General features: G+C 40.2%; 3 protein-coding genes across 3 annotated transcripts; 2 read left to right on the top strand and 1 right to left on the bottom strand.

The window, feature by feature from the left end:
* Positions 1-1,000: 1,000 nt before the first annotated feature.
* On the top strand, positions 1,001-3,189 carry MELLADRAFT_109934 (uncharacterized protein; the record flags this gene model as incomplete). The annotated part of the gene is made up of 5 exons (XM_007414046.1): positions 1,001-1,538; positions 1,774-2,298; positions 2,381-2,455; positions 2,523-3,069; positions 3,171-3,189. 5 exons carry the CDS (start codon positions 1,001-1,003, stop codon positions 3,187-3,189), a joined length of 1,704 nt encoding a protein of 567 aa, XP_007414108.1.
* A 1,035-nt stretch (positions 3,190-4,224) lies between these two features.
* Positions 4,225-5,155, top strand: MELLADRAFT_66161 (uncharacterized protein; the record flags this gene model as incomplete). Its single annotated transcript, XM_007414047.1, has 3 exons — positions 4,225-4,681; positions 4,853-5,026; positions 5,118-5,155. 3 exons carry the CDS (start codon positions 4,225-4,227, stop codon positions 5,153-5,155), a joined length of 669 nt encoding a protein of 222 aa, XP_007414109.1.
* Positions 5,156-15,105: 9,950 nt separating this feature from the next.
* MELLADRAFT_91176 (uncharacterized protein) lies at positions 15,106-15,255 on the bottom strand (the record flags this gene model as incomplete). The annotated part of the gene is made up of 1 exon (XM_007413953.1): positions 15,106-15,255. The coding sequence occupies one exon, from the start codon at positions 15,253-15,255 to the stop codon at positions 15,106-15,108; it is 150 nt and encodes a 49-aa protein (XP_007414015.1).
* Positions 15,256-16,066: the final 811 nt, after the last annotated feature.

The following is a 16,066-nucleotide window of genomic DNA, read 5'->3' as shown; positions in this document are numbered from 1 at the left end:
AAAACAGCAAGTTAAAGTCCGAAAAGATGAACGTTGCTGGCTGCGCTTCCCTTTGCCAGAGCATGGAGATATCCTACAATACAACGTGCGCATCGCAGCGAATTTTGGTTTTGCACGCTTCCTTCTAAGCCTAGCCTTAGTATCACGTCGCGGTTGCAAAACCGCTGCGAGCAGTGCAACCTTTTGGCCCTCCATCCGTAAAGTTACAAAAAACGAAAATATTGCATCATCTGATTTTCATTCATACATATCCTCCGGTTGCAAATCTTACGCAGAATCAACATTGAACCAGTCACAATTAAAGTATATATTTGTCAAACCAACTTAAAAACAAAGTGATTTGCGCTTCAGCGTGACAAGTTTTCTCATCTGGTGGTCGTTTTTCAATTGTGCTCGCCTCTTGCCGTCGGCTTATACATGATGCTATGAAATAGTTTCTTAGGTAAAGGTTTCATTTGAACAGTCTCAGGATGGGAAGAATGGTTCAAATATTGACCCTGGCACTCACTCGTTTTTATTTTTCTACTTGATTGTAAAACCTTGATGGAACCCTAAGGAACCTCATTTCACTGCTTTTTGTTGTAATTATAGCATCTCATGATGTTTCTCATCTATACCCTGGAAGTAATGCTCATCTTGAATCACTTGATACATATTCTAAGAAATATTTCAAACATATTCGATTAAGAAACGTGTGATGGTATGGAAAATTTTGGGGAAAAAATGAGAGATCTGAAAATTTTAGGGTTTAAAAGAGGTTTCTTCCCCCCAAGAGAAATGAAAAATTGAAAATATTAGGCTATAATTTCTACGACTATAAATTTTCTCAACTTTAGAACTAGGATCATTTCAGATTAATCTTCCTACTTCTTTTAAACTTTATTGCCTAAGGCTGGACTATACTTTCTAATTCTGCACCTTCAATCTTCAGCAAAGACGCCAAAAGGACCAAAAAGATCATCTTATACCATTTTTCCTGAACCATTCAGGATTTATCGTCATGAAAGTGCTTCTATACATCTTGATACATTTCTTGAGTGATATATCCTTGGGTGGATGTAAACCCATGCAATTGGATCATGTAGCCAATGCTCCCTCTACTCAAAGGTTGCGTGAAGTAGAAAATGGAGAGATGAACTTTGTTGTCAAGAAACAGAACCAACTTGGAATTTCTCACAAAGCCCATAACAGTTATAAAAAAAATCTAAAAATTGAAGATATATCTGAAGACTTATCACTGAAAGATCAAGATCCAAAAGCAAAAGTTTCTGATGAGAAACTTGAAGAAAAAGATCATTTACAAAAACAAGTAAAGGATTTCTTAAATAATCAAACAAATCAATCAATTCATAAAGTTTTAAAACCATTTGAAAATCTTGATAATCTCAATGTCAAGAATTTTGATGAATTGCTTGATCTGTTATATGGAAATTATTTTGGTGAATCTGCTCAAATGTTTCTTATCAATGTTATGATGAGATCTTCTAGATTCAATAAGTCTAATGCAGGATATCTTGATCATCAATTCGAGAACCTTGGTGAGCGTGTTTTCTCTATAACTTATGGAATCTTCCGTATATATATATCCATTAGACTCTGTGTTCGTAATGGCTCCCATGTGTCATCTGTATCATGACCGCTTCAGATTTACCCCTGATATTGTGATCCCAAAATATGGATCTTGCGGTGCACAAAGCCTTGTTTTACAAGACTCAACATAAGCTCATCTGGAGTCTCCAATCCATTTGTCTGACAGTTCTTTACTTTTGATAGATCCAGAAGGCCATAAAGTCTATAGATTCAAAACACAGCGCAAGCTTCCACAGACGGATGGTCAAAACACTCTCCATGAACAATATTACTCATTGTTCAAGCTCATGAACCCAAAAGGAGATATGCAAACCAAGGCTTTGAGTCATATGTCATTGAAAAGGGATATTCCAAAAGATTTACTCTCTTTCAAAAATTATAAATTTTTATCTGAATTAGTCATTAAGGACTCAAAAGACCCTGATATCACCAAGCTCGCTGAATCGATCATCTCTATCCCTATAAAAACTATTGACTCAAGACAATACCCCCTTCAAGAAAATTTCATAATAGGTTCAGCTTATGATTTGGCAATCAAGATGGCAGTTGATGTCCTTAGAAAGGATCTTGATGACGTATATAGGATATGGGCACTTGGTATCTTGCAACTCCTGCAGAGCTTTTTACCACAAGGTCAATTGCATCCAATCATCCTTAACATCGAAAAAGGTTTCACTAGAGGAGAGTTTGAACTATCTCTTTTGAAAGGTGAATATTAATAGATCATGAATCTTTGCATTCTTCAGGGTTCTACTTACAAAAACATTTTTTTTGGTTTGTAAACAAATAGATATCAACCTTCAATTTGTCAATTTTGGTCGGTTTGTTGGGGATTCTATACCTGAGATTATCGAAGACGTTCCAGGTGAGTAATATTGGTCAGTAAAAACAACAGACAAAATGCTTACCTCACCTGTTGCTACTTGATCAAGCTCTCAAAGATTCATTGGAACGTGGAAAACTACTTTCAGAAATCAACATGACTTTACAAGAAGAAAAATTTACTCCAAGTGACAGATTTGTTGGAATATACGACACTTTACTTTTACAAAAGAGCCCGATTCCAATAGATATTTCTGACTCTTTATCATTCAAATGTTTTTATCACATGACCAATCGAGACATTCCCACAATAGAGAAATTTTCAACCATGGCAATTAGTGAATACTTACATTTTGGTAAATCTGAAGCAAGTCAAGAATGGAAAAAAGATCTTTTCCAAAGAAATCTTTCAAAATTTGTAGCTCACATAAACGGAAACTCTTTATTCAAAAACTTATTGAGACCATTTTGTAAAGTCGACGAAGTGAATGACTCACAGATTGAAGGGGTGATAGAAGCATTGAAAAATGGTCAATTTAACACTCCAACTGAGGCTATCTGTTATATACATACCTTAAAGGTGACAAGTAGATATAATGAGAAAATCTTATCACACCTAAACAAAAATCAAGAAATAATTGATCATTCCATAAACATGTAAGTATTTTTTTATGCCAAACCGGATGATCTGCTAGATCACATCTCAATCAGACTTTGAATGTAATTTTATTGACACGCTCAAAATTTTTCTATTCCAGTTTGAAGAAATGTCCTTAATCTCAAGTTTCAATGATTACTTACTGGATCAAGAAAACAAAAGTCTTGTGAATTCCGTAATTCTGAGAGTCCTTTAGTAAAGAAAGTCTCATAAAGAACTCAAGTTTTAAACCTAACAGTCAACCTACAATATATCTGATAAAAACTAGAAGCAAAAAAACTCCCTACTTTCTCTTGATTTTCTTTTGTCATGAAATTCTGAAAAAATTGTCAGTACAAAGGATTCTATATTGTTTCCTTCACTCTCTGTTTCTTTGGTAAAAATAAAGAAAGTTGTCTCATGAGGATGAAACCCAGAAAATTAAATGACACAAGTTTGAGCCAAATCATGATTTGAGTTGATTCAAGTGAGTATATATAATCAGGCTTGAAAAAAGTCTGGTTAAGTTTCAAGGCCTTTTGAAAAATTTAGTTTGAAACTTTGGATCCAGATATCTTTTGATCATTCCTTAATTCTTGCAAGTTTTCTATTCTTTTTATGCCAATTTAAGTTTATATCCCCTGCTTCACATTAGAAAAATGTCCCACATATCTATGGGTGCACAGAAGCAATACTTTTTCACCATGCATCACTGACACTATAAATGAGATTTGATGAGCTCATTGATCTTGACATCACAACTGCCTATCATTTTGAGATTGTAGATATGAACCTTCAAAGATATTTCTTTGAGGATAGAACTGAATACATCCATTTAGTGGAGAATGCCTATACAGTAAGGGTACTCAAAGTAAGTATGTACGTGTACATACTTTTTGCTATATACTTTTTTTGGCGGGGAAGGCGAGACCAAAAGTATATTTTTTTTCTTTGTCCCCGCCAAAAAAAGTATGTAGCGAAAAGTATGTAGCGCTACATACTTTGCTTTGAGTACCCTTCTTTTTGGCCATGAAATATTGCCATGAAGGCCATCAATGTGGAGCTCATAAGAAATTTTTGTGTGACTTGGATTTTTTGCACCACAGTCAAGTGAATTCCACAGCATTACACTCGACTCGCTGATCTCCAGACCAGGTCACTTTTAGGATCCAGTGATGGCGCAAGGTGAACTCTTGAGTCTTGAGGTTAGGGCTGAGTCGCAGTGGTGCGTAGATATCACACACCTGTCCACACCTGTCACGCGAAGCTGCGAGATCGCGATTCGCGATTACAAGTACCCGGCACCAGAACGAATTCGAGTACTTTCTGACTTCGGCAGCAAACATTTTCACGCATCACCAACATTACGTTCATACCATCTTACCTTGACTAGAATGGTTCTCACAAAAGCTTCATCTGGACTTCTAAGGTCTTGCCAGCAGGCTGGACGAGCTACCTCAACTTCACTCCGGAATCCTGACGCTCGTCGACACTATGCTAGATTAACACTTATTGGAAATTTAGTTCAAGATGCCAAAGTTATCGAACGTGGGGCCGATCGAGATCCAATGATTGCATTAAAAATCGCTACTTCTGATCCAATAGGAAGGGAAGCAAGGGAAGCAGGCAAAGGTGAGATTTCAAATCACAGCAATATAAGAAGACTTTTACGTTGCCAATGATACACTTACTTCCAATCTGCGCAGAGCCAACTACCTCATACCATGACGTTCTTTCATTTGGATCTGGGATCAACAAATACCTGGCTGAGTTTAAGAAAGGGCGAGTTACAATATAACACAGCTATTTATCCGACTGCCCAATTCAAGCTTTCACTTATGCTCGAATTTCCCAATTGCATTGCTAATACGCGTTTTCTATATAGATCTCTGGTCCTCGTTCAAGCTGATGTCCGAATGCAACCACAAGAGCATACCGAAGCAGGCTATCAGCCTGCAATTGTTCGGCTAACTTTGCGTAAGACTTTCTCACCATGTATCATCTTGGCATTAGTCATAATCAGCACTAAATCTATTTCTTCTCATTTTATGCTCTTCTTGAAATTTAGGTGAAGCTACCAAGCTTCGAAACCCCAAAACCGAGTGAAGCGCTCATAAACTTACGACCTTTCTCGTCTATAATACACATCTTGACCCACCTCTGGCGTCGACTCACAGGCGCCAAAATCTTTGCTTTTCGGTATCTCAGTTGTCAATACAATTCCTGTCGTTCAAACCCACAATGGTTACTTGCCATCATTGACCTAGCTGGAAATAGCAAATTAATTCACCATTGATTATAATTGTTCTCTTGACGGCCCAAAGTCTCCTCAGACCGATATATGCGGGGAGTTGGAGGCCTCTTTTGCTGTTATGCTATTATCCACTAAATACTTTAGGCTCAAGAGAAACATAACGGGGTAAATTCGACAACTGTCAAGCTCCTTGATGATGGTGCTGAGTTTTTTCGGGTCCTTCAAATTTCACCCATAGCCAGGATTTATTCAAAGATTGGATCTTAATGCTAGCTTGCAGGCTCGCTGTGGCGCCAAAGAGCTGATGATTTGAAAATATTCAAAGTAGCCACCCAACTGATGCCACAAAGATCTGCAGAATTTGAAAGGGCACCCTTTGCTATCTCTTGGGAGCAGAAGGGTTGTGAGGGTTGGGTACTCTCTTGAGTACTCAAGGCTCACTAGTTGGGCAATTTGGCTTGTATAATTTAAGTAAGGATTGCTCTATCCCGACCCCCCCCTGTTTGCTGTTCAGACAGTTCAGACCCCCCCAATCCTAGGTCCGTTTAGGTATCCTTAAGCACCTTACATACAGGACAGCCTCAACCACATGCTTGGCAGTTGAGAAGTCCTCTCTTGCCTCCTGATGCAAATCAATCATTGATGTGCCCCAATATCAACATGGATGATTTCACCACCATGGTCATTGACCCTTCCTTGACAGGGGGCACCTCAGAGCCAACACTCAACCAGTCAACCTTATCCAACTCAAATAATCCTGTTTCCAAACAAAAGAATCTCAACTCCCTCCTCTCAGTCTACCCAAGCCTGGAAGAGGCTGAAGATGCACTTCAAGATTGTGCTACTTCCTCTGGTTACTGCCTCAAAAGAAGACACTCAAATTGCAGCACAGGGGTTTGGGTGTTCCTGACAACACCCCAGTCATGAGGCTGGTATTGGTAGTGTTGAGGGAATACTTTATAAGAATAGATATTAGCACAAGGTATGTCTTCTACACAAGTATAACAAGACAATATCACTCACCAAGTGATCTGTTTTGACCTTCTTGAGAAATGAAGCAATGTTGGATTGGTTTGGTAGACTGATCACAGACAGCATGCCTAGTTTTGAGGTGAGTTGACATTGATTTTGTACTTCCCTTCTTATCACAGGCGCCACCTTCCTTTCCATTCTCCATCATAAAACCACACTTGTTGAAATTGGTATGCTTACTAAAATAAAGCCATGTGTGGCTTCTTTTTGTTGTAGCAAAAACTATTAGTATTTGTCACATCCAATTGATCTGCTGGAGAGGACATATTGTTTTGAAAGTTTGAATTGGCTTGAGGCATGAATTTGATATGTAAACTTCAAACTTCAATGGAGGTTTATTGAGCAGTATTTGCGGCTTTGTTGTGGTAATTTGAATTTTCTGGATATATTGTGATGACTCAAGTGGGAAGAAAGTTTTTTTTTTGGAACAGAGTGCCAGATACCCTGGTTGGAGGTTGGTCTATAGAAACTTTAAAAATACCAATCACCAATCTCTGATTGGGTTGGAGAATACTTTCTATCTGGCGGTTGAGGCCTTGGGCAAGCCAGAGACCACCAGATAGGGGCTGGGGCTCAGCTTGAAATGTAATTCCTACACCACCAGGCGACTTTTGACTGGGACCACATGAGATGGGAATGAGTTATCCCCACAACAACTAGTTGTGGATAATAAGGTGACAGTAGGGTGACCACAGCTATGTGGCCCTCACCCAAGCTTGTCAGCTGTTCTACATGTGAACTTGCTGTGAGCAGCAAGCTCACGTTATGCTAATGTGATGTACCAGCCTAGAAGCGGGTGGGCTGATGGATGTGAGTGTGGCCTGAAAGCCAGATCCTGAGCACCCAAATGAGATTGGCTGCCAGTCATCCAAGCTGATGGCTGGCACGTGAGCTGGGATGTGTCAGGATGACCACCCATCCTGTCAGCTAGGGCATAAGTCACCCAAGTACTTATCACCTAGCCGACATGTAAACTCGTAAGATACCTTATCTTCTCAGAACTATTTCTCATTATATCTATTATTTCACTTTACATCTTTTTCTCTCATGAATATTTTCATATTCTTTTCTCACATTTCATTCTTTTTCATTATTTCTTTTTCTTTCATATTTTTTAAAGTAATAATCAGGAGTTATGTAAAAGTGTTCTGAATTAATTGAAGAAGATACGAACTTATGAAAGAAGTATGATTCCCAGTTATGATTCTTGAATTGGAGTGATGACCCAATTCAAGTCTCAGATACATCTAAAACCTGTTGGGTATCAACATGTGATGAACATTGATTGATGGTCTGGGATTTTGTATGACTGGATTAGGTAAAATATACTATTTGATTAATGGACGACACTTAGGGGTGGGAAGCTTTTTATGGAAAACCACTGATGAGGACTCTACAGTACTAATAGTAACAGAATTGCAAGGAACAATGTTCAAATCATGTAACAACCAACTATAGTCTATCTCAAATGTTGTGTGCGCGGTCATAGTCAGAATGGGTATAAAACCCAGTTGTTTCCTGCTTGTTATTTCTTTTTTTCTTCATCCTTTTTACTACCAACCAATCTAACACAACGGGAATTATTATGTCTGAAACCCAATTGAGCAGAGTTGCGGTGTCTGAGTCCGCAACTTTGCTCAATTGCGGGTTTTGTTCACAATACGTTCACAACATGTTCACAGGTTACCCTCGAGCCGTACTATGCACACCTATATGACCAGGTCCTCCTATGTAGCTTAACATGCGCCCGACTAACCGCATCTTGCACAAGCTGTCCCCCGGGCCCCAAAGCCTGCGCGACATGCTCAGCATTTCAAGGGTATACGCTATTTAGCAAGCCCTGAGCTCACCAGCTTAACTTCATCCAAGCCAACCGTTTCAGAAATTTTTAAAAGGCTTGTTTTGGAATTCGGGGATTACACACATAAATGAATATGTATATGTGTATTTTCAATATCTGATAAATAATATTTAATACATATGAAAATTTGAACAATGGGAAGGGGCCAGCAGAGCTCGAGGGTACCCTGTGAACGTAATGTGAACGTATTGTGAACAAAACCTGCAATTGAGCAAAGTTGCGGACTCGGATACCGCAACTCTGCTCAATTGGGTTTTGGACATAATAATTCCCATGGTGTAACAAACTAGTTATTTGCTTTATAAGCTTTTGCCACGACCAAATTCCTCCAGTTACCTTTAAAGTCTCTCTAAACCTCTCTGGTTAGTAATAGCCTTGCTTCAAGTTTATATCATTTCACTATCTTGTTTGATTCTTTGCTGCAAAAAGTTTTGAAGTTTATCTACAGTACCCTTCTACATCAAGTTACTTCACAACTCAGGAAGCGTACTTGTTGACACATCCTCAGCACACTCAGCTTGAATGACCAGCACATGATTTTACATTGGGTGCTGAGAAGATAGTTATTTTCTTAATGTGTGTAAAATACAAAGCAAATCAAGATGACTACTCCACAAACCAAAAAAATGTGTTGTTGCCAAGCCGCCCTTCAAAAAAATGGCCCCTCCATTGATTCTGAGTTTTTTTTTGCTTTTTCTGATGCATCTCATGTAACACAAGATTGGTTCTTTTGCGTTCATACTTGAACTGATTATGAATGTTTGAGATTTCTATTGAAAACATAATAACACATAAATGCTAATTACATCAATATTATACACAACCATCCTAATTATGCTATACAATGAGAACATTTTTCTTACAAAAACAATATGTCAACCTTGTTGGCACTTTCAAAAAAGAACAAAAAACATGAGTTGCTTGCATCATACATAAAAAGTAACAAAAAAGAAGGAACTGGAAAAATACTTACAACCTATGGGATTAACATTTATACCCAATTGATAAACCAATGTGATAGAAGATGGATTGAAGAACTATGAAAGCAAATATTGGAATGATACAAACTGCCCATGATAGCTTTGATACCCTAGAAAACAATTGAAAGACATGCCTAGTCGTACAACAAAAATTGAGATACAAAGCTATTAGTATCAAGTTGAGAATATTGGATGACAAGGGAGAAGAAACGACTTACACAATGGGGCGAGCTCAATATAAGCTAAGAGCAATCAAGAAGAGCTGTTGACCAAAGCAAATCTGAAACTTGAAGGCCGCTTTTCCAAAAGAAGGCTGTGTATATACTAAATGTCACAGCCAGGTGTCATTTTCATAACCGGGCTGATGGTACTGTTGAGCTTTATGCAAGCACTTTTTGCATGATGTCAAGTATGACATCACCAGTACATTTCGCAAATTTTACATACACTTTGTCAAATGTCCACTTCCCCTGTCTACACTTGAGTCCTGCATCACTCATGGGTTGTCACAACTCATCAACCACCTTTGCCTTGGAGGCACGTCATTTGACTTTTTTTGCATCATCATCCTGTTAGGTACCAGTTGGCTGGATTGATCAATTCTTTCTTTTATTTCTTACCACTCTCTTAAATTTGATTTGTTCAGATTCAGATTTACTGACACTGGTTCCATTCTGTTCATATTGAAGCCCTTTGATTGATTGTTTCATTTGTCCGTTTTTTATTTGTTCATATTTATCTCATTCAAGCTACTGTGAAGCTTGATGTCATGGGTTTTTACTGTATGAAGTATTCATTTCAAATCCCTTTGATTGGTTGTTTCATCTTTAAGTCCTCTTCTCCCCTTGTTTGGATGGTTTTCTGCTATATGTCAAGGAAGTTGAAAACTGATCTTTTGGTACTTTTCTGACCATTTGTTTATATATTTATGATCATCCATCTATACCAAATATCAATGTTTTCCTTTCTTTTTGTTCTTATGGTTATTATCACCCCGTACACCTGGATCAATCATGTAGATTGTAGGTCTTTCTTTTTCACCTTCTTTTCTTTTGGCTCTCACTAATCAATTCATTGGTCAATGTCTTGATGAATTTTTGTAAAAGAAAAAATCAATCAAATCAAAATATCAAGCACTACAATCAAAAATTGTAAATTTCACTTGCAAGCCATTTTTATTTTACTTTTATTATTTTTCAACTGTTTTCAATGTTATTTGTGTTTCTATAATTACTGTATGTACTTCTTTTCAATGCAAAGATCAGATTGGTTGTTATAGTATGCACTCTGTGAGCAAAACAATGAGAAACTCCCAGCCTGATTCAACTGGTGTGGCTCTTCAGCCATCATGAGGCTAGAAGAGCACTGGGATGAGCCAACACTCACCAGCTCAATACAACTTCCGTACAGTACAGGTGTGTAAGCTTTCAGACCTGGTTGTCACAAAGCTTGCCTTACACCCTAACAAGGCAAGTCACCTCACCCGTTCATTGAGTGAGCCATCTCACCTTGTGATGATATGAGATGACCCACCCTTTCATTGGGCAAGTCATTGGGTGAGTCATCACGTTGTAGCAACACAATCAGGTTGGGTGAAGCCCACACTGGCTGGAATGCGTAACTCACGTCGGGTATGACAATGTAGACAGCACTTATTTCAATGGCAGAGTGGAATCTCACGTGAGCATCACATGTCACCAGCACTGTGGTGTAGTATCCAGCCAAAGGCAGGACCCCTGAAAGCAGTAAATAAACAATCTGCCCTGGGTCTATTCTGGCCCCAAGGCTTATACTTTCACTATTTGCATCAAGAGGATGCATTACAAGTTGAATTCCTGTGTTGCAGGGGATGCGCCTTGGCCACAAACTTAACAAAATTCCTTGCCAACAGCCCAAGGCTCAAGCAAGGGACTTACCTCAAAAACCCAAATTTTTGTGTGAGAAGTAGGCTGTATTCAACAAAAAATCTCTACATCTTAATATTTCTTTGGCTCATTCAAGTGCTTTTTGTGCAAAGAGATAAAATAATGGCCACAAGCCGTCACATTAGCTCCAACTTCCAGAAGTTCCATTTGTGGACTGGAATTTATGCTGCTCAGTGATTTGTGATTGGACTTTTTCACCGCTTCCAGAACAGTGAGCGGGTTTGAAGCCTGTATTTCTCAGAAACCGGTGAAAAACTCCAACCTTGGGTCACCCAAAAGTGCAAGTTCCCAAAGACATATTGGAGAGCTTGAAGCACTAGCACATGTAATGTTCCTAGCAACCTTTTCTTTTTCATGAAGTGTTGATTATATAGCCACAAAAGCAAGAACACAATGTAGTGGTTTTGAGCTCAATACAGCTCACTTCTCAAGCCAAATTTCTCATTTTTGAGGTGAATCCCTTGCTCGAGCCTTGGGCAATTGGTGAGGGACTTAGTCAAGTTTGCCTTGGCCAGGGCTTTTTACAACGCAGCAACAGATACGGTACTGGTATCATACCTGCAATACCAGTACCGTACCTAAATTTCAATACTCGAAATTTTGAGTATCGAGTACCGTACCTCAGCCCAGATACGGTATTCAGTACCGTATCTTCTCGCTGGGCCCACCTTACGCTCTAAAGCCCAGTACTGTAACCTTGTTGAACGGTCGGTACGGTACTGTACCGGTACCTTGCTGTAAAATTTCGGTACGGTACAGTATCGTACCTGACCAGGTACCCAGCAGTACCTAGCGTAGTACCTGAAGAAGTACTTAAAAAAAGAGCGTGAATAGAAATTGAAATATTTGAAACTTAAATCAAAGATGTATATACACAAATGAATAGATGTTTAAAAAAAGACATAACAAAAGAGAAAACAAGGCCCCAGTAAAGAAGTTGAAATGGCCTTAACCCCGCCGCTTACGTGCCTTTTGATCATTTGCCAAACACTTCTTCATAGCATCTGATGCTTCTGTAAATTTACCTTTCATTTCAACTCCCTCTACAGACCACATACGCCCTGAAACAAGCCGTTCAATGGGTCTTGGCAAGAGGGAGCTCCGGTCAGCAGTGCAGACATCGGCAGCCGAGGAGAAAGTCCTCTCGACTGGGCATGCCGTGCCACTGATTGCCAAGTAATCCTTTGCAAGGTGGCTGAGGACCGGATATTTGCCTTGATTGACCTGAGATCAATATCATCAGTTTCGAAAATAATGAACGTGATTGTAAGTGAAACTTTCACTTACACTCCACCAAGCCAAAGCCAAGTGAGGATTTTCGCCCACCTCAGATGCAGGCTCTTCAGCCATCTCTAAATAAGATCGCAGCTCATTGGCAGTGTTACGTCGATGAAGTTCTTTGTGATGGAGAAAGTCTTCATCATCGGCGGCCAAACTCTTACCTTGAGATGAAGCTTTCCCAGTCAAAGTAGCAGTTGATTTGTAAGGTCCATTGGCCTCAAGTTCGGCCTTTCTCTTGTCATAAGCATGTTCAATCAAAGACTTTGCTAGAAGAGTCTCAGTCAAGCTAGACCCAAAAGCGTATTTGAAGTAGTCCAATCGTAGACTTGGGTGGAGAATGGTGGCCAGGTTGAGGGTGTCTGAAGCCAGAGCTTCCTTGAGATAAGCATCTACACGTACTAACATCACATGATACATCGGGAAAAGGGGTTCAGCTCGTGATTGAGTCTTGTCGATTTTCTTTTGAATGTTCTTCTTGAGCTTGACGTATTCACGTATAACAAGGGATCCTGTCGGCCCGTCTTGCTCAAAGAACTTTGTCAGACGCTCAAAATCCTATATTAATAGTTAAGATAAGTATTAGGTTTATGATGTTCAGCATTATAGAAAGATTACTTACTTGAAGAATGTCCATAAGGTCTCGGACCTGGCGCCATTTGTCTGGCGTGATCATCACCTTGTTGAAGATACCTCGAGGCCGGTGAATATCAGGAGGAAGAGGGGTCTCGCCCGGACGACTTGGCTGGGTTCCTTTCCGAGGTGGGTCCATTTGATCCTCTTTCAGGATTTGGTCAATGACCTAAAAACAAATCGTTTTCAACAAATTAATAAGGAATTTGTTAGAATTTAGATAAACTTACCTCTCGTGCGTTATAAAGCCTACGCCAACATTGTAGCTTTATATTCCACCTTATACCATACCCAGGAATAGGCCGCGGCAGTTTTTGTGATGTCATCGCTTGACTAAGAGCATCAAACAAGCAGCACATCACTGCTGACCCTCCTATCTTCCGTCCGATGACATCAAGCTGATTGTAAAAAGACATATTAGAATCCAAATTATCAAACGTAAACTTATATGTTTGAAATGACTTACTTTTGTTATCAGATTAAACACAGCATTCGCTTCATTACGATTGGTGGCCAGGATTTCAGAATCTTCAGAGGTAACCTCAGGCTCTGGATGCGGACCATCTGCAACCTCGTACCAATTAGCAGATTCCTGAGCTTGAGTTGATTTGATATCAGTATCATCAACCTCGTCGCACTCTTCTTCTTCTTTGACTGATGGCGGCAAATCTTCCTCTTCAGCTGGTTCGACTTCTTCTGGGATGGATTGTAAAGTGTGCGTTGGAATAGGAAACTCCCCCAGGATTGATGATTTCACAAGGGGAGGCGGCGGTGCTTGAATGCCCAGCGCTTGCAGGCCGGCGTTGACCATCAGCGCTAGCTTGTGACATATGCATCGAACTCGATGCTTCTGGTGGTCCCATTCAAAGGTCTGACCTCGATCTTCACTAAACTTTGTTAATCAAATTTTCATCGCCTCAGCTAAGGTGTTGTTGTTGCTACCCGAGTCATGAGTCTGCGCCAACATGTGGCAAAGGGTAAAAAGATAAGGTAAGGAATTAAAAGAAAATAACAAAATATAATCTAAGATGAACTTATCTTATTATGGATTCCATGTTTTGTAAGTAAATTGACCAACGGCTCGGCAAGCCAATCACCTTTATGGTGCCAAGCTATGAGCTTGAGGCAGAGGTGTTGTGTAACGTAGGTCCAGTCCTTGTTGATAAACGTCACTGTAGCTCCAAGAAACCCATATCGATTTCCTTTAGTGGTCCACGCATCGTGGATTAGTCCAAAAGAACTGGTAAGGGTCTGACAGATGACCAATATAAAAATTAGTAAATATAATGATTTTTATAATGATCATTATAAACTCACCTTTAGTTCGTCAAAGACCGTCGCTCACATCTCCATGTAGGCCTCATGGGTGAATTTCGCAACCCACATTTGGCCTAATAGATGGGCATTAGGGTTAGCATAGCGGAAAGTAGCTCGTAAGTAAGGATCCTCGACTCGGCGCCAAGGTTGAGCGGTTCGTATAACCCACATGCCCAACATTTGGTTGAGCACCTTGTTGTCAAATTTGATGACTGAGTGGGCATAAGTTGTGATCGAAGTCTGACCAGCTGAAGGAGTTGATTCCAGCTTGCGTTGCTCGAAAACGGTGATGGGAAGGACACATCCAGCCTCCAGTGCTTCATTCCGTTTTGAGCACCCTGGATGACCAGACTTGATTGGCTGTTTTGACCCGTCTCGATGAACCCAAAGACTGGAAGTTCCTCCAGCGCTACGGACGTCCTTCTTGCACCATTTGCAGGGATATGTGCTGAACTGACTCGGTGCCTATATGAAAAGGTTTGATTAAACATATTAGAAAAGTACAATCCAAGATAAAGAAGTGAAATATATAATGATCCTTACATCCTTTTCACCATGTACTGGTGGATCAAAATAATCCTTGATGCGATCGTATCGATCATCATCATCATCATCTTTAATGATCTCGGGTTTGGAAACTTTCAGATTTTCCTGGTCTGAGTCTTGAGTTAAGTTAATGTGAAGTTGGACACAATCGTTACTGCTGCTGGGTACATTGGTTTTGAGTGCTTTATCTTTTTGGTGTCGTTTGGAGGGCTTTGATGCTTTCTTGCGAGTCAAACTGGTGTTTCTAGGTTTAGATGAAGCTTTGGTCGAACGGGTAGAACACTGGTCTGACTCGTCTTCATCATCGGAGTCAGGCCTGCGTCGCTTCTGCTTCGTGACTGCTGTTGAGAATGAGGAGGCATCCGAATCGGAGTCCTCATTGCCACGGTGGACAGATCGGCGAGAATCACCAGGTTGGCTGATCATCTTGGGGTGTTTTCTCATGGGTGATGGTCGAGAACTCCTGCGAGTTGGTTGAGAAGAAGAAGACATGATGTAGCGGTTGGATGTGAAAGTAACCAATTGATGAAAACAAATACTAAGAGAAAATGATTAAGGGCAAGTTGAATGTAAGGGTAAAGAATGTCAGTTGATTGGAGCCAAATCGAATGATGGATGTAGAAATTGAAAGAGATTAGAAAAATATCACAAACGAAATCGGGATGTGGGATGACCTGTAGTAAAGGGTAGGTCTGCAATTATAGTGTTCTGCCAACCCATCGAGGCGCTGAAAAATGGCCATCGTATCCTATCGAGACGTAAATTGCTTGGATCGGGGTGGATTCAGACGCAAGGGGTCATATATGGCCCGAAAGGGATGGTGGTGGACCCTCGATCTGGACTTCGGAGACGTTTGGAGGTTGAGGGTTGGGGTCATGGTGACAGGGGCTCTCTGTGCCGAGTACAGTACTAAATACAGGGTACGGTACGGTACAGTATCGGATTTCCTAGATACCGGTACTACCCAGTACCGGTATTGAGTCCGAATTTAGGGTACTGTACCTGGTACCGTACCGGAGGTGAAAACGGCTCCCTCTGACCCTCCAGTGTCGTAACCAGCGAGCAGTTACGGTACTGCAGGTACGGTACCGGCCAAAAAAGATACGGCACGGCACGGTACCGGTACCAGTAAGGTATCTATTGCTGCGTTGCTTTTTACAACATATAATCTCACTAATGTATCACCTGTAA

Source organism: Melampsora larici-populina (genome assembly GCF_000204055.1).
Source record: "Melampsora larici-populina 98AG31 unplaced genomic scaffold MELLAscaffold_40, whole genome shotgun sequence".
In the NCBI taxonomy this organism is placed as follows: domain Eukaryota; kingdom Fungi; phylum Basidiomycota; class Pucciniomycetes; order Pucciniales; family Melampsoraceae; genus Melampsora; species Melampsora laricis-populina.
Note: the sequence above shows the minus strand (reverse complement) of the source record. Positions and strands in the feature narration are given on the sequence as shown.